The 23,093-nt window shown below is 44.3% G+C and overlaps 2 protein-coding genes across 4 annotated transcripts in view; both read left to right on the forward strand.

The window, feature by feature from the left end:
- The window catches only part of osbpl10b (oxysterol binding protein-like 10b), a 65,025-nt gene extending 47,714 nt beyond the window's left edge, over positions 1–17,311 (forward strand). For all 3 annotated transcript variants that reach the window (XM_061673667.1, XM_061673666.1, XM_061673668.1), the window contains 4 exons: positions 2,624–2,810; positions 3,380–3,562; positions 9,374–9,527; positions 15,053–17,311. In XM_061673667.1, the coding sequence (XP_061529651.1) occupies positions 2,624–2,810; positions 3,380–3,562; positions 9,374–9,527; positions 15,053–15,097 (569 nt within the window). In that variant the 3' untranslated portion in view covers positions 15,098–17,311. The remainder of the gene's footprint in view (positions 1–2,623; positions 2,811–3,379; positions 3,563–9,373; positions 9,528–15,052) is intronic.
- Positions 17,312–20,028: 2,717 nt separating this feature from the next.
- LOC133401971 (gamma-glutamylcyclotransferase-like) lies at positions 20,029–22,538 on the forward strand. The gene is given in 4 exon segments (XM_061675504.1): positions 20,029–20,389; positions 20,392–20,578; positions 20,684–20,816; positions 22,260–22,538. Coding segments are annotated over 4 exon segments (633 nt in total). The 5' UTR covers positions 20,029–20,199; the 3' UTR covers positions 22,383–22,538.
- Positions 22,539–23,093: the final 555 nt, after the last annotated feature.

The following is a 23,093-nucleotide window of genomic DNA, read 5'->3' on the forward strand; positions in this document are numbered from 1 at the left end:
CGTGTGAGCGTTTAATGCATTGAGTCAGAGCGAGAGAAGGCAAAGTTGGGATTTCGTATGAAGCTAGTAATTTCCCCACAATTATTACGCACTGATGTTGAACATTATAGTGCAGTGTCGACTCACGAACGCAGATCAGCTGGTCTTTGGGGGTGGTCTTCCTCCGGACCTCAGGTGGAAAAGAAGCAGGTTCAGTTGAAGAAAAAACAGATACACAAAAATAAAAAGAAATAGGAAAGGAAAGTTGTTGTCCCGTTTGGGATGGGCTCATAACTTCCCTGCCGGTTGACCTGGTGGCGGGCCGAGCTCTGGCCCTCAGAGGCAGTTGCTCGCTGAGGCCAATCGATCATGGCTAGGGAAAGCGATCGGAGCCCCATGGTCGACTTCTTCGATCGAAAACACTTACAGCTTGGTTGCGGTTGGCGTTCGCGCACATGGTGGCACCCGGAGGCGCCCGAGGACAAAAAAGGAACAAAAGAAGGGGGAGGGGTGGCCGGAGCCCACCCAGCTGGCGAGCTACCAGCACATGTACGAGTTACTGCCGACAGTCCATCACCAGATGGTCCCTGGATCAGGGTTCTGGTTCTGGAGTTTACTTTTTTTTTTGTGCACCCCATACCCCCGTGGGTTTTCTGGGGCTACTCTGATATCCTCACAATCAACAACAGGAATAGTCTGATTCAGACAGCCCCTTGACTTACGAAAAAAATCAGTTTTGGTTCCCCAATTGATGCCTACTGCTCTTCTGAGATGGGTGAAATGCAGCGTACTAAATATACTGGGTGACAAATGAAATATTTGCCAGTATTTTTTTTTTTACATTATTTTTCTCCAACAGCAATATTGGAGTGTTAGAAGTAAAAATGGGAGAGATCGCTCTCATTTTGGCACACTTTAGATCTTGCAGTAAAACGAGGGATATCAACCAACTTGTCTGTGTTTGTTATTTGGCGTATCCATCCAGCCATTTTCTTCCACTTATGCGAGGTCGGGTTGCGGTGGCAGTAGCTTTAATAGGGAAGCCCAGACTTCCCTCTCCCCAGCCACTTCAACGAGCTCTTCCGGGCGGATCCCAAGGCGGTCCCAGGCCAGCCGGGAGACATAGTCTCGCCAGCGTGTCCTGGGTCGTCCCCGGGGGTGGGACGTGCCTGGAACACCTCACAAGGGAGGCGTCCAGGACGCATCCTAATCAGATGCCTGAGCCACCTCATCTGGCTCTTCTCAATGCAGAGGAGTAGCAGCTCTACTCTGAGCCCCTCCCAGATGACCGAGCTTCTCACCCTATCTCAAGCGAGAGCCCGGACACCCTGCGGAGGAAACTTATTTCAGCGGCTTGTATCCGGATCTTTTTCTGTCATGACCCACCACTCGTGGCCATAGGTGAGGGTAGGAACGTAGATCGACCGGTAAATTGAGAGCTTCGCCTTTCGGCTTAGTTCCTTCACCACAACGGACCGATACAAAGTCCGCATCACTGCAGACGCTGCACGATCTGCCTGTCAAACTCCTGTTCCATTATTCCCTCACTCGTGAACAAGACCCCAATATACTTAAACTCCTCCACTGGGGACAGGATCTCATCTCCGACCTGGAGTGGGTTCTCAACCCTTTTCCGACTGAGGACCATCGTCTCAGATTTGGAGGTGCATTTTTCATCCCAACCACTTTACACTCGGCTGATAACTACTCCAGTGAAAGTTGGAGATCACAGCTTGATGAACCACCAAACCAGACTCCCTCGAGGCCTCAGCTGCGCCTAGAGATTCTGTCCATAAAGGTTATGAACAGAATCAGTGACAAAGGGCAACCTTGGCGCAGTCCAACCCTCACTGGAAACAAATTTGACTTACTGCCAGCAATGCGAACCAAACTCTGACACTGATTGTACAAGGACCAAACAGCCCGTATCTGTGGGTTTGGTACCCCATACTCCCGAAGCACCCCCCACAAGACTCCCCGATGGACATGGTCGAACGCCTTCTCCAAGTCCACAAAACACATGTAGACTGATTTTGCGAACTCCCATGCACCCTCGAGGACCCTACCGAGGGTGTAGACCTGGTCCACTGTTCCACGGCCAGGATGAAAACCAGACTGCTCCTCCTGAATCCGAGATTTGACTTCCCGATGGACCCTTCTCTCCAGCACCCCTGAATAGACCTTACCAGGGAGGCTGAGGAGTGTGATTCCCCCTGTAGTTGGAACACACCCTCTGGTCCCCCTTCAAATGGGGGACCGCCACCCCAGTTTTTTTCATCATCATAAGGGGTCTTTGAGCCGTACTTTGTCTGGTCTCTCACCTAGGACCTGTTTGTCATGGGTGATCCTCCCAGGGGCATAAAGCCCCAGACAACTTAGCTCCTAGGATCATTGGAACACACAAACCCCTCCGCCACGATACGTCACATTCAGGAAAGATCAAAAACTATTTGTGGTCTCCCCTTTCCTCTAAGACATAGTTACCAACCAGTTCTGGTAATTTCAGTTGATGACCTGTACAATTCATGTGTCACTGTTGTTTCCACCCATAAAATGTGGTACAAGCCACAGAATCTACATAAACAAATCTAGGAATCAATGCAGTCTATCAACCCACATACAGTATGTGCCCTGTCATTCTCAGGTGTACTGCATCTGTCAGAGCATGATGAAGATTATGTGTTCACGTTGCCTTGTGCCTATGCCCGCTCAATTCTGGGTGTCCCTTGGGTGGAGCTGGGGGGAAAGGTCACAATCAATTGTGCCAAAACTGGGTACTCAGCTACAGTCACGTTCCACACCAAACCTTTCTATGGAGGGAAAGTACATAGGTAGGTGGACACACCTGACATTTAATATTATACCACACTATACTACACTATAAGTCAGCGAGCAATCGACAGCCACCCAAAAATATTTTCCTGTAGCACTTTTTTCTATTAGAGAAGGCTAAAGATTTGATCTAAAGATCTGACTAAATAAAGCGCCTCCCTTCAACGCTCCTTGTTCTTTGGCCCCAAGATGCCACAAGATTGCGCCAAAACATATATTTTTACATTAGACATGGCTTTGGCACAGCCAATGTGTGAGTTTTTGAGTCAATAACAAAGGATAGGTTCCCTCAAAAAATCAGCAAATAGGTGAATTTGCGAATACAAAACCGCAAATATGCAGGGGTTCACTGTTTACGATAAGTATTTAACAAAACGTATTTCGGGCGTCATGAGAATTTTGGGGGGGGACAGCAAACAGTGGTAGGAAAGGAATACTGCAGTGTTTGCACTTTACAGTAGTGGCAATAGTTTATATAACAAAAATGTAGACCCTTGAACGTTTTGTTGCTGCTCGAACATCCCACTGCGAATGTTGTCCTTGCTTGAACAAATCTGCCATTTTACAGAGTAACAGCGGAGGTTAAGCACAACCAGACAGGAAACATAGTGTGCAAAGTCCAAGGAGAGTGGAATGGGGTGCTAGAGTTTACCTACAGTAATGGAGAAAGCAAGGTGATTGATACCGCCAAGCTGCCTGTCATCAAAAAGAAGATCAGGCCTATAGAGAAGCAGGAACAAAATGAGTCAAGGTAAGTCAGTCAGTTGCATCACCGAATGAAAACAAAAATTTGGTAAATCTTGAATTCTTGCAGAAAGTTTTCAGAACACTACTTTTGGTTGAAATGTTTTACATGACATTTGACCAGCTGGTCAGTTGAATTCTCACTCAATTACTGTAATTCCGAGTCAGTGTGCTCTTCACAGTTGCCCCGTGATGGACTGACAACTGATGGACTGATTTGATAGCAGCTTCACAATTCTTACATTCATGAAGCCTTTTGGGAGAGTTTTCTGCTTGAATTTCTTTTGAGATGGTACATTGTCATGCTTGCTCCAGGCAGTTTCTGTCTAAATAGACAAGAGGTTAAGTTACTGGCTGCCAAAATGTTTTACTGTGTACATCATTTAGCGGCCTGAAAGGAAAACATTGGCCTTGTTGACTCGGAAGGACAAAAAGCACAGAAGGAGTCTGCAGTTGTTCCCAAACAATCGGTGGAACAAGAGTTAAGGCGACACAAGGCGCAGATTGATTCATCAGCATCACCCAAACAATCGGAGGAACGAATGAGGAATGAGATGAGGCAGGACTTGGAATCTCCCCCACTCCTCCCTGCCCCATTGGAGCAAAACCCAACACAAAACTTATTCTCTACTAGCCGAAATGCCCTGCTAGGTGTGACGGACAGGATGAAGGCTATTGTCAAAATTGGAACCCAACACTCACCACGCCAAGCTCTTCCTCCCATCCCCCCTTGCCTGAAACCAATGTCCACTAAAATGCGAAGGGCCCCTCCTCCACCCATGAAGAATCTGACTGATATGTGTGGGGTCATTTCCAGAATAAGTCAGACCCCTATGGCGATCAGCCATTTTTCATCCCTGTAAGTACGAGGGACAGAAATTTGGCCAAAAAAAAAAAAAGTAGAACTACAAACCTAGTGAGGATAAAATGTGAATCTATCAAACCGATGTCTCCAGCAATCTCTGCGAGACTAGCTCGTTTCAATATCAGGTCACTGGGTAACAAATCAATGTTGATTAATGACATCACTACGACCTATGATCTAGACTTTTTGCTACAAAATGAAACATGGTTAACAGAGAGTAGCTTTAATGCAATTTTAAATGAGGCAACACCAGTAAATGTTAATTTTATGAACAAGTGTCAAATAGTAAAAAGGTCGGTGGTGTTGCTGTTATTTTCAAATCATTATTTCAGTGTGAAGAAATTATACTGGGTGATTTTCTCTCTTTTTGAATATCTCTGTTTTTAGTTAAAGGTGACCCAAAGCTTATTTTTGTAATAATTTATTGACCCCCAAGATACAATGGAACATTTATGGAGTATTTTTCAGAACTGCTGTCATATTATTTGTGCTGACTAGACTTTTACCTTCATGTTGACAATAACATGCAAAATAAATCTAAATAACTCTCTGCTTTACTGGACACATTTGACCTCTCTCAACATATTAGGAGTTCAACCCACACTCAAGGTCACATCTTAGAACTGGTCATCTCTAAGGATGTTTTAAATTCTATCAGCTGACATTAAGGATATGTCTATTTCTGACCATTTTTGTGTATTCTTTGAATTACAGATTTTCCCAAAAGTTCAGACAAACTCTATGCCAATTAAGAAAATGTACATAAATGAGAGTACCGCCACTAAGTTTGTGAAGACCGTGGCTGTGCCACCCCTCCTTTAGCCATCATCTTATCATGGTGGAGGGGTTTGTGTCCCCCAATGATCCTAGGAACTAAGTTGTATGGGGCTTCAAGCCCGTGGTAGGGTCACCAATGGGAAACAGGTCCTAGGTGAGGGACCAGACAAAGCACGGCTAAAAGACCATATGATGAACAATATAAATGGATGTAAGTTTCCCTTGCCTGGAAGCGAGTCATTGGGGCCCCTCTCTGGAGCCAGGCCTGGCGGTGGGGCTCGAAGGCAAGCGCCTGGTGGCCGGGCCTGCACCCATGGGGCCCTGCTGGGCACAGCCCAAAAGGGTAATGTGAGTCCCCCTTCCAATGGACTCACCACCTGTGGGAGGGGCACGATAGGACGAGACAGACTACAGAAGTGAGGTGAGCCACCTGCCCGGGTGGTGCACGGACAACAATCTCTCCCCCCAAACCCCTATGAAGAATACATTAAATTGATCTTGGTTTCCCTTGCCCGGAAGCGGGTCACCAGGGCCCCCCTCTGGAGCCAGGCCTGGAGGTGGGGCCCGAAGGCGAGCACCTGGTGGCCAGGCCTGCACTCATGGGGCCCGGCTGGGCACAGCCCGAAGGTTACAGTGAGTCCCTCTTCCCATGGGCTCACCACCTGTGGGAGGGGCCCAATAGGACGAGACAGACTACAGAAGTGAGGTGATCTGCCTGGCCGGGTGGTGCACGGACAACAATCTCTCCCTAAATGTGAAAAAAAAACAAGGAGATTGTTGTGGACTTCAGGAGAGTGCACTCCCAGCATGCTCACCTGAACATCAACGGTGCTGCAGTGGAGAGAGTGTACATCACCGAGAACCTTTCCTGGACCAGCAACATCTCATCACTGGCCAAGAAAGCTCACCAGTGTCTCTACTTCCTGCGCAAGCTGAGAAGAGCCAGAGCACCGACCCCCATCATGTGCTTTTTCTACAGATGGACCATAGAGAGCATCCTGACCAACTGCATCACTGTGTGGTACGGAGCCTGCACCGCATCCTGCACCAAAACTCTCCATTGCATAGTGAGGGCAGCTGAGAAGATCATCGGAACCTCTCTTCCCTCCCTGTGGGACATTTACAGCACCTGCCTCACCTGCAAAGCCCTCCGTATAGCGGGGGATGCCACCCATCCATCACACAGCCTCTTCAGTCTGCTACCATCAGGGAGGAGACTGCGGAGTCTGCGGGCCAGGACGAGCCAACTCAAAGACAGTTTTATTCATCAGGCTGTCAGAAATCTGAACTCTCTGCCCGCTCTGCCCCCTCTTTCTCTTCTGTCGTCTGCCCACCTAAACTCTGAACTCTGACGCCCCACATACATGCACATGCACACACACTCAGACACATCAATACACACACACACACACACATACACACACACACACACCAGACTCAGGGTCGCACTAGCCACTTTAGCAACATTGGGGTTTTGTCATCTAATTTATATACAGTATGTCTTATTTGCCTTGGTTCTCTGACCTTGACTATGTTGCACACGTCACCTGATCGTTGACGTGCACATTCAATAAATGCTTTTTATACTCTATATACCACGGTTTTATTTAGCTTTTGTATTGATATTATTTGTACTGTCTTTGTAGCACCGCGGGCCCTTGAGTATCGTAATTTCAATCCTCTGTATGTGTTACGCATATTGAAGAATTGACAATAAAAGCACTTTGACCTTGACGTTGAGGGGCCATAAGCGTCGGGTGCAGTGTGAGCTGGGGGGTGGCCGAAGGCAGGGGCCTTGGCGATCCAATCCCCGGCTACAGAAGCTGGCTCTAGGGACGTGGAATGTCACCTCTCTGGCAGGGAAGGAACCCGAGCTGGTGTTTGAGGTTGAGAAGTTCAGAGGAGATATAGTCGGGCGCTCCTCCACACACGGTTTGGGCTCTGGTACCAGTCCTCTTGAGAGGGGTTGAACTCTCTTCCACTCTGGAGTTGCCCACGGTGAGAGGCGCCAAGCAGGTGTGGGTATAGTTATTTGGGGTTTCCTCCGGTGAACGAGAGGGTAACCTCCCGCTGGGGACTCCATCATTCTGCTGGGAGACTTTAATGCTCACGTGGGCAATGACAGTGAGACCTGGAAGGGCGTGATTGGGAGGAACGGCACCCCCGATCAGAACCCAAGCGGTGTTCTGTTATTGGACTTCTGTGTTCATCACGGATTGTCCATAACAAAAACCATGTTCAAGCATAAGGGTGTCCACACGTGCACTTGGTACCAGGACACACTAGGTCACAGTTCGATGATAGACTTTGTGGTTGTGTCATCGGACTTGCGGCCGCATTTCTTGGACACTCGGGGGAAGAGAGGCGTAGCTGTCAACTGATCACCACCTGGTGGTGAGTTGGCTCCGATGGTGGAGGAAGATGCCAGTCCGACCTGGCAGGCCCAAACGTATAGTGAGGGTCTGCTGCGAACGTATAGCAGAATCCCCTGTCAGAAGGAGTTTCAACTCCCACCTCCAACAGAACTTTGCTCATGTTCCAGGGGAAGTGGGGGACATTGAGTCCGAGTGGACCATGTTACGCGCCCCCATAGCTGAGGCGGCCGACCGGAGCTGTGGCCATAAGGTGGTCGGTGCCTGTTGTGGAAGCTATCCCCAAACCTGTTGATGGACACCAATGGTGAGGGATGCCGTCAAGCTGAAGGAGTCCTATTGGGCCTTTTTCGCCTGTGGGACTCCTGAGGCAGTTAATGGGTACCAGCTGGCCAAGCGGACTGCAGCTTTGGTGGTCGCTGAAGCAAAAACCCGGGCGTGCGAGGAGTTCGGTGAGGCCATAGAGAAAGACTTCCGGACGGCTTCAAGGAAATTCTGCTCCACCATCCAGCGTCTCAGGAGGGGGGAGCAGTGCACCATCAACACTGTGTATAGTGAGGATGTGGCAATATTGACCTCGACTCGGGACATTGTGAGTTAGTGGGGAGAATACTTCGAAGACCTCAATACCACCGACCCGCCTTCGCTTGAGGAAGCAGAGTCTGGGGTCTCTGAGGCGGGTTCTCCTATCTCTGGGGTTGAGGTCACCGAGGTGGTTAAAAAGCTCCTCGGTGGCAATGCCCCGGGGGTGGATGAGATTCACCCAGAGTTCCTAAAGGCTCTGGATGCTGTGGGGCTGTCCTGGTTGACACGCCTCTGCAACATCGCATGGACATCGGGGACAGTGCCTCTGGATTGGCAAACTGGGGCGGTGGTCCCCTTTTTAAGAAGGGGGACCGGAAGGTTGTGTTCCAACTACAGGGGAATCTCGCTTTGTACCTGGAAAGGTCATTTTTGTTTTTATGTGATACGACATGCGTTTTTACTGACCATTACGCCTGAGACGTTGCAACACCTTTCAACCAAAACTATTTGCTAAAAGTCAACCACCCATGAAAACTGGTTGTAGAACCATGCACACTGCGCCACAGTTCAGTCGCTTTTTGGACATCTCGTTCGGTGTGTGGTGGCCCTTAGAGAGTGCCTGTATGCACTCCCCAGTAAATTCACAGAAGCTGGGTGAGCCTGTGATCTCCTTTTTCCACATTGATAATGAGAATGATTCTGAATGAACGTCAGTGTTTTTGTTTTTTTTTTTCGTTTTGGTTTTCACTGAGGCGGCACGGTGTTCGACTGGTTGGAGCGTTTGCCTCACAGTTCTGAGGTCCGGGGTTCAATCCCCGGCCCCGCCTGTGTGGAGTTTGCATGTTCTCCCCGTGCCTGCGTGGGTTTTCTCCGGGCACGCCGGTTTCCTCCCACATCCCAAAAACACGCATGATAGGTTAATTGACAACTCTAAATTGCCCGTAGGTGTGAATGTGAGTGCAAATGGTTGTTTGTTTGTATGTGCCCTGCGATTGGCTGGCAACCAGGTGTACCCCGCCTCTTGCCCGATGATAGCTGGGATAGGCTCCAGCACACCCGCAACCCTAGAGAGGAGAAGCGGCTCAGAAAATGGATAGATGGATGGATGGGTTTTCACTGATCGTTTTTATTTTACTTTATTAGACTACAAAATCAACATTTTTAAACAAACCTTTTGATTGAGATTTGGGAGGAAAATTTAAATACAATATGTGATGATGGACTCAGCTTTTCTGGGGGTTTAATAAGAACCGCACTTCTTTTTGTGTGCTGTGTCTAGGCACCTTTGGCAGCATGTAACAGCATCTTTGAGGGCAGGAAGAATGGATGACGCTGCAGAACACAAACACCGCCTTGAAGAAAGGCAACGCAGCGAAGGCAAACAGAGAGCTGCAACCGAAACTCACTGGAAACCCAAATATTTTATCAAAGAGGTGAGGAATATCATAAATACAGTGATGCATTCACATCAAATGCAAACTGGAAAAGTTTTTGTGACAAAAAGGTGACATTAAACGTCACCTTTGACTTGACAAGGGATGGGAATTGCTGACTTTTGCAATTCCGATTCCAATATCAATACTGCTTATAATGGTCAACAACAAATTTATTGTCTGAGATTTTCTTTCTGATTTAGGAAAATTCTGATGTGCTGAATCCAAATATCACATTGGTTTTGATCAATCAGTTCAACTATGGACTGAACTATGACCATGTTTTTGTTTACATGTACAGATATTTTTGCTTTAGAGGTTCAAATAAACAGAGTATGATGCCCTGAATTTTGAACAATGATGTAACATTCATTACAAAAAAAATGTACCTACTTTTATCAATGTCTCCTAATAATTTATACTGTAAGAAAAGTTTGTAATATTTGATTAATAAACTGTCAACAACTTGGCATAACAACCTGACCTGAACAAGAGAAACGGATGTAATTTTCAGATTCAGCGATGCAAAACTGTCCTTAATCACTTGAAAAAACAAACTTTTTTTGTGTAACCCTTTGTAATCGATCCGATTCCTTATCGATTCACATTGGGTGAGGGAATATATATATATATATGTATATATATACATATATATATCATACATGCAAATCAGTATTTTGAACTCAAAATAGGCCATTTACGTGAATCGTATAGATCCGATTAGTTAGCGGCAATGGTACTTTTACTGAGTTACAATAATCTAAATGTCGCTCGCTACTTTTATTTATCAATTATTGCTTATTTATAAACTATTTCGTGCACGAGACTCTGACTTCGACTTGCGCTGTTTGCGCCTATCTTATTTATGCGCGAGTGACGTTTAAGTCTTGTTCACCAATCAAACGAAAGTCACATGACCTCACACGTCTTCTTCTATTGGGCTTCCCGAGCATAGGTATTAAGACTAGATAAACCAGCCCGGCTGATCGTCGTGCCTGCGTGGCCAACATTTTGGGAAGGTCGTCGTTACCATGAAGGCAACGACATGCTACTCTTCTTTACATTTAGATGAACAAAAACAAGAGCTTTCATGTATTGTAATATTTGTCTGGCACTGTCTGCCTAAACGGCGATATTTCAGCTCACTTATAACTTGAGAAAACAGTGCAGTAAATTGCAAATGTTTTTTTTTTTTTTTTTAATTGGTTGTGTTATTTACTCAGTACTTGAGTAATTATTTGTGTAAATGTTTTTCTGCGTGAAGACAATTTGTTGACTTTGCCTACTTGTACTCCTCGAAGTCTTCCAGATTGCTTAAATAATGTTAAAATGAAAAAAAAAAACTTTTTTTGTTTTAGTCACCTTTTTCATGCCTTTGGTGTTTGCATGTCTGATATATATATATATATATATATATTCTGCATAGTGCTGTGAGATATGGATAAAATGTCATACAGGTAATTATTATTGGGATACTGTATGTCCCAATAATGGTCGACCTATATTCTAAGATAGTATTTTTTTCTCAAAATTACTTGAAATTATTGGCAATTTTCTCTGATGATTTCTTATTTATACAACACATTTTATACGGGAAAACAATTAATAGACCGACGATAAATACAAATACAATAAAACACAAATATCCAGTGGAATTGGTAGCACAACCAGTTTTCAAGGAATGTACTCTGTTGTTGTGAACATTGTAATGTAGTGTGATGTACAATGTTCTTTAGCATTCATGCTTCTCTAGCAGTGCCATAAAGAAGTATTTCTATTTGCTAAATGCCAGAATAATAAGAGGATTTTTTTGAGAATATTGTTGATGACTTTCTTCACAAAGTTTTTACATAATTAGTCATTCATCATTAGTAATTGGTACCATTGCCTTTAAACTTGTATGAGTTGGGTCCAAGGTTTTGGATATCCTTCCATAAGCTTCTCACAATAGCACAATTTTGGCCCATTCGTCCCAACAGAACTGGTGTAACTGAGCCAAGTTTGTAGGTCTACTTGCTCGTACAGGCCTTTTCAGGATTGCCTATATTTTATATTTTTTTCTGCTGTTAAGTCAAGCAGAACGGAGGAGCTGTATCGCTTTTATGACGGAACAGTTTTTCTGTGTCACATTGGACTTTTTAAGCTGCCACTGTGGTTTATTTGTATTTTGATGGATATTTATTGAGAATTCCAGTCATTCAGTCGAACAGAACAAAGTTTTTAAGGGGAAATGACAGAAACAGCACAAAGGAGAGATTGAAAAGGTAACAAAATAATATGGGAAAAGAACACAACAAAAGGCAGGACACTAGCTGTAAACAAGATGACGAAAGTAAATCGTTATATACCTACAGTATTACAATGACACATTAGAATCGAGTGTTGTATGGGGCAGTCATGTTACACCCTGTGAGTAATTGCTGTGGCTGCACCGCGGGGCCTGAGGATCCCACCACATCCAATCGAGAGGCGGGGTCGGGCCCAAGAGCCCATCCGAGAGCGGCTCAGTGGACGTGACACCTTCCACACCAAGGAGCCCAGGGTTCTCCACCGGCCCCACCGAGGCGCCCCGACAACTGGCCACTCGGAGAAGGCCACAGGGGCCCAACCCCACCAAACAGCCAACCCCCACACAACCCCACGCACCCTGCCTCCAACACCCTAACCAGGAGCGCGAGATTCCCCTCACCAACCCGCAGGGCCCACAATGTAGCCAGTCCCCGCCCATCCCAAGGCCGAGACTGTGTTCCCTGTTTAATGGACAGGAAGGGGGATAGGGGCGCCCGACAAGGGAACGACAAGGGGGGCATGAGCGGGGAGCCCCCACACCAAGCAGCCATCCCCCCAGAGGGCCCGAGGAGCACTGCCATGAGCCTAGTTAAAACCCACCTTCCTCCCTGTTACCTTGACTGCCGGGTCCCCGACTGACAATCTATAAGTGGCCCCTGATGGTGTGGTGCATTAAAATCTGGAGTGGCCCGTGAAGAAGGGTGGGGTGGCAGGTTAGCACACCCAAACCCCCACCCCCACCCACTCAAAATCCACTGTCCTCCAGAGATATTGTAGGTGTGTGTAGTGCATTAAAAGAAAATGGATGAGTGTGTGTGTAATGCATTAAAATCTATTGACGTACTGAAACCTGGTCTGACAGCCGCATTCTCCAGACCCCTCACCAGGCCCCCAAGAAAACCCTGAGTCTGTGTGTGTGCCCGGATTTGATTCGTGAAAAAATATTTACAGTGAATTGTGTGAGTATGTGCTAAATGAGTGATTAAGAGGGATGGCTCCTGCAGTTCAGGCCCATCTGGCGGGACAATCACTGTGAGAGAGGACCTCAACATCCAACCCTGACCCCGGGAATCCCTCCCCATTCCAGCTAGCACCTGCTACCCGCCCCCGAGTACGGGAGGAGGAGCCACCCCCAGACCAGGTCGGGACAAGACGCTACAGCAGGCCTTATGGTCCGCAGTGGACCCCCCACAAGAAGAGGAGGTGGTGACCACAGCCGGACGCAAGGTTCGGACAAAATAGGAGGAAGCAGGCCTGCGTAGTGACAGTGGGGAAGCACCCGGAACGGGGGACCGAAGCTGACGCCAGCTAGCATCACCCCAACACCCGCGGAACATGGACGAATCCACAACCAACGCACGCCAGGAGGCCCGCCCGGTAATACGCCAACCCCCCCAGAAAGAGTAAAGAAAGTCCCGCCCGCCCCCACAGATGCCGGGACCGCAAGCACAGGGTCAAGAAGAGAAGATTCCCAATCCATAAATGTGTCCTTTCATCGTGCAAATCAGTCTAAAGTGTTAGAAAGAGAAAAAGTAAATAAATAATATAATTAACCACAACAACATCAACAACAAAGAATACAGAAGGCAACATTTTACTTTTACATTTACAATATAATATTGCTATTGTCAGATGGCACTTTACACAGGCAGAGGAATCAAAGCATGTTCAAGAAGGGTGACAAGCTATCTGTGTAATTATGTAATTGATTTTTTTTTGTTCCGCAGATATTTTTCTTCTCATGCAAGATACTCTATGATGAGATTTAGCCAGTGATTAATATTGATAGACTTAATTTTTCGATTCATTCATTTTCCGAATTGCTTATCCTCACTAGGGTCGCGAGTGTGCTGGAGCCTATCCCAGCTATCTTGGGGCAAGAGGCGGGAACTGGTCGCCAGCCAATCGCAGGGCACAACAAATTTGCAAAGTACTGGAAATAGGAAAGACCAGTTAACTTTATCGAAAAGCTTTGTCTGTGTCAAATGACATGATGATTGTTTTTAGATTTTTAGATTTCTGACAGGGCGGCACGGTGGACAATTGGTTAGAGCGTCTGCCTCACAGTTGTGAGGGCTGGGGCTCAATCTCCGGCCCCGCCTGTGTGGAGTTTGCATGTTCTCCCCGTGCCTGCGTGGGTTTTCTCCGGGCACTCCTGATTCCTCCCACATCCCAGAAACATGCATGGTAGGTTAATTGAAGACTCTAATTGAAGACTCTTTCACTTTGGATAGTGACACAGTCTCACCACCTTCAGCCAGCATCTTCACATCTTCAGCATCTTTTGCTTTTGTTCTTGGCTTGATATGCACATTTTGGTGCTTTCATCTCTCAGACACAGAACCTGTTTTCTTCCTGAGCTGATAATGACTGGACATTCCCTTGGTGTTTGTACTTGCGTATAATTGCGTATATCTTCCTGATATTTTGGCTTATTTATTTTGGCTTTCCCTTGATGTTACACAAAGAAGCAGATTTTTTAAGGTGTGCCTTCAAATACATCTCAGTTGTATCTCTTAATAACTCAAATGTTGTCAATAAACCTTGACATGACATCATCATCTGCGTCTCCCAAAATTGTTTGAATACATAGTAATCTTAGTGTATGTAAACTTCTGACTTTGAAAAAAAATCACCAAAAAAACTGGCATTTAGCAAATACAAAATAATTTTCTGAATCCAATTTGACCTAAAATAGGGAAGCTTAAGTCTGATTTCATGTTAGACACTGAGAATTTTTATATCGTGTAGGAAAACGTTTGGTTTCAACTGTACATTAATGGTCATTAATTTTTCATACAATGTTAGTGTACTGGCCAAGGTCTTGAGGTCAAATGTCAGTATTGTCACACAAAAACTAAGGAACTCGTTCTATCTTGGAGCGCATGAGTGATGGTCGTCTAACGTACTTTTGCAGAGGTTGAGCTGGCGTCTGTTATACATGTACACTGCACAGACTCTGTTTATTAAACTCATTTTGCTGTAATATACTGTAAGGATATTAACATTTAAAATGATAAATTTAACTTGGTTGGATATCTGGATTTGTAAACAAATTGTCAATTGCAAATTTAGTTTGTAATTAATAGGAGGAATTATAACACAAGAAACGGGTGTGTTTTTAGCCAAGGTGTTGGATACAATGGTAAATGGTTTGGTAATGGTAAAAAGGTATAGACAGACACACCTACAGTGATGAAAACAAACAGTATTTCATTTCTTTGGTGGGTGCACAGGGTGACGGTTGGGTGTACCACAACCCACTGTGGAAAGTTCATTGATCAGAAGCCATGGAAGCAGATCTCCATCGCAGGAAACAAGTGGAATGATCGAAGCAGAGGGTATGCCATTAAATAGCGAAAAGAGAAAGAGGACACCAAAAGCTTTCAGAAAAACTTAGGATCATCGAATTGAGTCTTTCACACTGTTGAGATTACTGTAAGTACCAGTGTAAATCAGTGAAATGAGACCCAGTGTAAGACCTTCAATATTTATTGTTCAAAATAACACAGTTGCATCACTATACAATATACTGTAGTGTAAACAACACTGCATAAGAGAGCAACCTTTCTGGTTTCATGCGTAAGTGCTTGTATGAATTTAAAATAAGAAATAACTCAGCCTGGTCTTTTGGTTCCACTCAACTCATCCTCTGGTGGGTTTAATTAAAACATTCATCTGAGGAAAGATTACTACACATTTTACGAAGGTTGGTTGAAGGGGGTGGGGGAGGAAACACCTAAGTTTTGTCGCAATTTAAATGTATTTCCCCTCGTCGAAAACAGATACCATCAATAACCTAAAAAACCCATACATATACACTTGCCAAATGTATTAGCTCACTTGCTTTGACTCAAGTCACATTCCATTCTTCATCCATAGGTTTTAGTACCCTTTTTAGCTATAACAGCATCAACTCTTCTGGGAAGGCTTTCCATAAGGTTTAGAAGTGTGTTTATTGGAATTTTTTTTTATCATTACCCCAGAGGTGCATATGTGAGGTGAAAACATTGATATTGGACAAGAAGTCCTCGCTCTCAGTCTCTGCTTTAATTCATCTCATTCAAGGTGTTCTATCGGGTTGATGTCATGACGCTGTGCAGCCTCGTCAAGTTTATCGACACCAAACTCGCTCATCTATGTCTTTATAGACCTTGCTTTATGCACTGGTGACAGTCATGCTAGAACAGTCACAAGTCAAGAACACAGAAACACTCTGAAAGGCAATGTAGGTGTATAAGCACAGCCAAGTAACAATAAATAAAACAATCATGGGAATGCTGGTGAGTTTCTTTTCCTCCAATTCATATTCTAAGATGATTTCTTTTTCTGAACAGCCTCTGTAACTTGTTTTAATTTGAAATGTGGACATTTCAGGGAAGTATGTAAGATTATTTATTTTTGCATTGATGTCTATTTGTATGGAGTGGACCTATTTTATTATTTCATGTTTGGGACTATAATAATCAAACAGTATTTGCAGAAGGATATGTTGTGTTGAGGTCAAGTGTAACAGAGAGTTGAGATCACTATGGTTGTTTCCTGTGGGGCTATTGTGACGTTCTTTCACCCACGACCTTCGACTTTAGATGCACTCACTACACCACTAAAGGGTCTTACAATATACTTAAATTCGGCAGATCGTCTCATCGAGGTGGGGCGGCAGCCGGCCCAGAGCGACTGACGGAGGGACAATAGACTGCCCGGTGGCGGTCGCGGGACGGGACACGGGTAGTGCGAAGCTATAATATGCAAAGATAAAATATCTTGTTTTAATAATATAACCTTAGGAGGTTGTTAAATTTGTCATGGAATGAAGGTCAGGCAGGCGGAGAATTTCCACACTTTTTAAACTCTCTCTGGCAAGGTGGGGAAAATGCACTGTCTTGCGAAAGAAACGTCACTTTTTCATGTTATTTCTGTATTGCCACATAATGTTATTTTTAGAATATGTTTTAGTATAGCAAGGCAGCTCCCTTGCTCCCAAACACAGCCTTGATGTAACCTCGATAAAGTTATCCCTGCCGCCTCAGTAAACACTAAATACCGTAGCTAGAAATACTGCTACATTCCACATAAATTGTCAAACTTGACAGTCTCGACCACAGGTGTAAAACTCAAGGCCTGGGGGCCAAATAATTTCATGTGGCCCGCGAAAGCAAATCATCTGTGTGAACTTCCATGATTCTTGCTCAAATTCTCATAAAATAATAACAATAAATACTATTGTTGAGGCATTGCATGCATTTTCTGTTTAGTTGCAAAGAAAACTTGAACAATAGTTGAACAAACTATTATCCTGGACTTCTGATTTCAAAACTAGGTATCCATCAATTTGTTGTGTGCATGTAATAATATTATGAGGTGACGAAACATTTCTATGGTTTCACAGTCAACGGGCCTCTGAGGGAAACCGTGACTACAATGTGGCCTGTGACAAACATTTGTTTGACACACCTGCAATAGGGTGTCATCATTAAAATAATACAAACATGATCATGACCTGTGTTTTGTTGACTTTTGTTTTGATTAGATTTAGTTTTTCTCATATTTTGTCAAGGTTTTCCTGTTACATGATCACATCTTGCCTGCTCATTTGGTTTTTGCCTCCACCTGTTCTCGACAGCCTGCAACCATTTTTTTTTTCTCCTTTGCTTCCTTCAATTACAACATACCTGACTGTCCGTGGTCAGACTGGGATGGTACGGATAAATTGCACTTCACTTTTTTCCTCAGCAGAATTTTGAGCTATAGATCGTCTGGCAGATTGCTCGAGAATGTGACCGGAAACGACGTAGGCTAACTCTGCTCCATGTATGGAGGGTAGGAAGGTTGAATGGTAATTCTGTTTAACTTTATAGGCTAGTGGGCGGTGGAATTCAACACCCTATGTCGGCAGTATCTTTTGTATTGCACAAAGACAAACTGCGCATGTAAAACATTTGCAAGAGTCAATGCGAAAGCCTTGAAGCGTCCTAAATTGGAAATTGTGTCATAAAATGAGAAAACCAGAGATAAACGAATCAATTTTACTGATCATTTACTAAATACACTGGAACCTCGATTTAACAGACTAATAGGGGGGGTCGTCCATTAAATCTGACTGTCTGTTAAACTGAAGCACTTCTTTCGTGGCCTAAAAATACCAGTTGTAACGTATATTGGTTTTGGATAAAAATGGAATTAATTTTGGAAAAGAATACGCTTGAAGCAAACACCTGCGTTTACTCCCGGTTTAGTTCGACTTAAATTTAACGTTGGAATCAAACTATCTTCATCTTGTAAAGGGGAACCACGTCTCTTTTTATATGTGTAAAATTTAGGAAAAGTGACGAAAAACCTCAATCTAAATTAATTAAGAAGGCTGCTACATGAATGAAATACGAGTTCTTGATTACAGCAGTTTTCACTATAAAACTCAAACACACACAACCGAACAGGAAGTGGAATTTTATCGAAAATGAAATTAAATCTAAAAGGGTACTACAGGGATAACAATGTAGAGGGGCTTGTCTACGAAAGGAAAACAATGGTAATAGAAAGGAAGAGAGGCATACATAAAGAAAAATAGCCAGGAAAACGATAGACAAGGTGCAAGTTAAGGGTTAAATACCGATGGGGCGTGTCTAAGGGACAGGAAGTGGAGAACACCACACCCATCATCTTGAATTTCGTCTACAATTGGGTTTAAAAATCATATATCAATCTAAAAAAAATACTCCCAACTTTATACTCCCACACGCTGAGGAAAGAAGCACAATCACAAACGATTGTTATAACTCTCATGCAGGTGCTAAACTATTGTTCGTGGCACAATCAGTTTTTACAGGTTGATATCAGACATGCTGGCACATTCAGAAGGAGCAAATTCGGAAGGCAACCTGTAAAAACACAATCACACAGGCATCATGGTATATATTTAGAGAATTCCTGAAGGTTTGTTATGTTTATCACAAATATGATGCTGTGCAACCAGTCTTATGGTATCAGATGATATAAACCTGTGTCTTGTGAAACCAATCTGGCTGGTTGAGGTTCAAGAGGCAGGAATGCAACAGTTTATCAGTTCCTGGGGTTGCCATGACAACCGGGCCATCGGGCGTTGTCACTTCACAGTAGAGTGTAAAATTATTGTTTGGCACTTTTTCATGGCTTAAATACACCCAGTACAGTACACTTCATCCAGCCATCCATTTTCTTCCGCTTATCCAAGGTCGGGTCGCGGGGGCAGTAGCTTTAGCAGGGACGCCCAGACATCCCTCTCCCCAGCCACTTCATCCAGCTCTTCCAGGGGCATCTCGAGGCCAGCCGGGAGACAGTCTCTCCAGCCTGTCCTGGGTTGTCCCCGGGGTCTCCTCCCGGTGGGACGTGCCTGGAGCACCTCACCAGGGAGACACCCTAATCAGATACCCCAGCCACCTCATCTGTTTCCTCTCAATGTGAAGGAGCAGCGGCTCTACTCTGAGCTCCTCCCGGATCACAGAGCTTCTCTAAGGGAGAGCCCCGACACCCTGCGGAGGAAACTCATTTTGGCCGCTTGTATCCGGGATCTTGTTCTTTCTGTCACAACCCACAGCTCATGACCATAGGTGAGGGTAGGAACGTAGATTGACCGGTAAACTGAGAGCTTCGCCTTTCGGCTTAGGTCCTTCTTCACCACACAAAGTATCGGTACAAAGTCCACATCACTGCAGACACTGCACTGATCCGCCTGTCGAGCTCCTGTTCTATTCTTCCCTCAGTCGTGAACAAGACCCCAAGATACTTGAACTCCTCCACTTGGGGCAGGATCTCACCTTGGTCAGATTGATGATATTATTTCAAAAACAAAATGCACACTATATTGACAGTATATCTGACTGGTCAAGTCATGGAGTTCAAGTCAAAGTCAAGTCGAATCTTTCACAAGTTTTAGCCAAGCTAGTCACAAGTCATAAATCAACAACTCAAGTCAACTCGAGTCCAAGTCATGTAACTCAAGTCCCCCACCTCTGCTGCCCGGCATGTTGCGGCACAACATGGTGCTACACTGAACGCGTGCAACACTACATTCAGACTTGCCTGTATACTGTATAAACCCATAGAAAATAATGGCATAAACATCTGCGATATAGCAGGGGGCGCAAATGATAAACTATAATTTAGTAAGGGTTCACTGTATTTCCATTTAAATGTCCTTGAACAATGACTATCCACAAGGCACACCGTGAACATCAACTGGGCGCAAATGCAGTGCAGGCGATTAGCATGAGAATAGTTTGTGAATGCTGGAAGGTCAGCAGTTCATTTCTATTCCACTCCAGCTCGCACTCACCCACCTTTGCCCCATACTGCCTCGGACTCAGAGCTTGGACCCATTTCAGTCCTCGATACCTTACACTGAATGTTAATATTAGTAACTGTCTATTTGACTCACCTCCTGGCAACTGAATACAGCATGGAGGATAGCCACACCTTCTTGTACTTTGCATATGGTAGCAACTTGCTAAAGGAGCGACTGCATCTTAAGAACCCATCTGCAACATTGCACTGTGTGGCCAGCTTAAAGGTATGGTCAGCTACATCTGTGCCACATCTACTTTATCCTTGTACACAGACAAATCATTTCTGTTTCAGGACTATAAATTGGTATTTGGGAACTATAAAGGCCTCGCCAGTGAACGGTGGCATGGAGGTGTGGCCACCATAGAACACAGTCCAGGAGATGAAGTGTGGGGTGTGGTGTGGAGGATGAACAAGTCTGATCTGAGGTCTCTAGACAGGTGACTTGCCACCTCACAAGCAACTTTGACGCATTGTTAACATTTTCCTCATGAAACTGACATCCGGTAGTATGTGTTTGTATGTATTCAAATGTGTGCACACAGTCAAGAGAACGTTAAGCTGGGTGTGTACAGCCCTGTGGAAATATCGGTAAGGACGAAAGGCCAGGACCTTAGTTGTCGCACCTACTTAATGAACAGCTGTATGTATGCCTCACCATCACCACAGTACCTACTGGTAAGCATGATTTTACTATATGTATGTTACTTTTGTACATGCAATTTCTCCCATATGCCTCACTCCAAGGCTGTAGGACCTCACGATTTCTCCAATACAATGTGAAAATAAAGCTAATAATGACAATGATTCCTTTAAGGACCTTCTTTTGTGCCGTGTGGCACCAACAGTCATACTTGAACAGAAAAAGGCCTTTCCCAAACTATCGCACAAAGTTGGAAGTATACAAACATCTAAAAGGTCTTGGTTTGCAGAAGAAATAAGATTCGGGTACAACGAAGGTGTCTCGTCCTTACCCCTTAACCAACAGATTGATCTCAACATTTAAGTCCGTGTGTAATCTGTGGCAAAACTACTTTAATGTTATTGCATAAATACTATCAATGGCATTTTGAAGTTGCCAAATCAAGCTTTAGAATACTGAATGGTATACGATGGTATTGAAGAATATGCCGAAAATAGAATCTGTAATAAATAGATTTAGTAGTGTAACATTGCTGCTTACCCTCACCCTTTTCCTCTACGAACTATCCGGAAAAAGGGTTCAATCTGCTTGCCCCCATCATCACCTGACAAATTTATCAACAAATCGGTCACATTCCACATACCTCCATGTACACACAGTTTGTTTGTGAGAATGCCAGATTGTTCTTCTGCACATTGAGAGCTCCGAATAATGTACTGTGTACCTGAGAGAAGGAATGCAGATGGAGACAGTGTGGCTTTGTGACCATTGCTTTGTGTTCTACTGCACGTATGCATTAGCACACCGTATGGACTGCTTTGCTGTTGTGTTGGATCGCTACAAAAGGGGATCTTTGCTAACATGGTTATAACATGCATAAACAAAGGAATCACTAAGCACCACAGCTGTGAAACAATCAGATAATTTATGTCTGGAAAAGAGATTTCCCTAAAGTTTGTAGTATGTAAAGGTTTTGTAATTTTTTTAAACTGTGCTGTTCAGCTGCATGGCCATGCATAATGGTGGATTTGTATGCCTTTTGTGCTTGAACAGCTTTACTATGTAACAGGGGACTTTGAAATACCCCCTCTGTTTATGTTTTAATTCATATTTTTTTACCATTGCCCTGCGAATGACTGATGATCAATTGGCTGGAATAGGCTACAGGCCCTTCTGTGAACATGAAGCATCATAGAAAATAGAAAATGGTCTTATGGATTTATAATACAGACATCACACTGATTCGCAACAGAAATAACATGTTAACTATCTAGCTGATGCGGTAACACAGCTCAGAAGAATTGATTGGGTTATTGCAAAACAAATCAACCAGTAGGAAATAATGTAACATATCAGTTCCAGGGGCAAGGTTTTGCGATCAAAATATCTGTAGTAATTGTACAGGCAATATTACGAATGCCAATCACACCAACTTGTATGTTTAAATCGAACGTGAAATATTCCCATTCCCTTCGAAGGTGATTGTGATGGGAGCAGAGCAGAACAGATTGCCTAAGGACTACCAGGAGAAGCTAAGAGCGATCGAGACCAACAAATATGAGGGTCCTTTACCTCTGATGGCTGAGCTGGAGCTGGAGTGAGCCAGAGAAGCAGAAAGACAGGCCCTATCTGAGGCCTGATGATCCAGCAGCCTGCGTGTCCCCCTTTAAATGGACCAAAATCACCTACCCTAAAATCTAACGTATGTTTATGTTATCATGCTTCTTTATGCTTCCATAATAAGCAAATATATACTGCAGTTGTATTTCAGGTATATTGAGGAACCTCTAATTGTGAACTATTTGCTAGATAAAGAATTTGGTTGAAGAAGTTTATTAAAATATTTTATTTAATAAATTGTTTTATAGGTCTGCCACGTGTTTCTGAAGCGTACATGCAGTGAACATCGAGTCACTGCATGCTTTTGCTATGACCATATGCTGGATTCTGCTCTTCTCAGGTCCCAATATTAAAGTTTTTAGATTATTTTTTTTTTACTTTATAATTCCTGACCAGAATTTGCCGATGAAGATTCTGTCGCTCACTTTCTGTCGTCCGTTTCTGTTACATCCTGCCTCATTCTCACCTTCGTCCATACACCCCAACCATCTCAGTTTGAACCTGACTTGCCCTTGTCGTCCATATCAAAAATACCTTCCCCGAGGTCAAAGAGCCTTACGTTTGTCTTGTATCACTCATCAGTGCTACAAAACAATCATGGCTGACAACGTCTGCAAGCAAACTCGGTACATAGGCTTGCCATTCAAATGGTTAAACATGTCAACTGCTTCCTATTCTTCTCTGACGGAGAC

The sequence above is a fragment of the Phycodurus eques genome, chromosome 4 (assembly GCF_024500275.1).
Source record: "Phycodurus eques isolate BA_2022a chromosome 4, UOR_Pequ_1.1, whole genome shotgun sequence".
Taxonomy (NCBI): domain Eukaryota; kingdom Metazoa; phylum Chordata; class Actinopteri; order Syngnathiformes; family Syngnathidae; genus Phycodurus; species Phycodurus eques.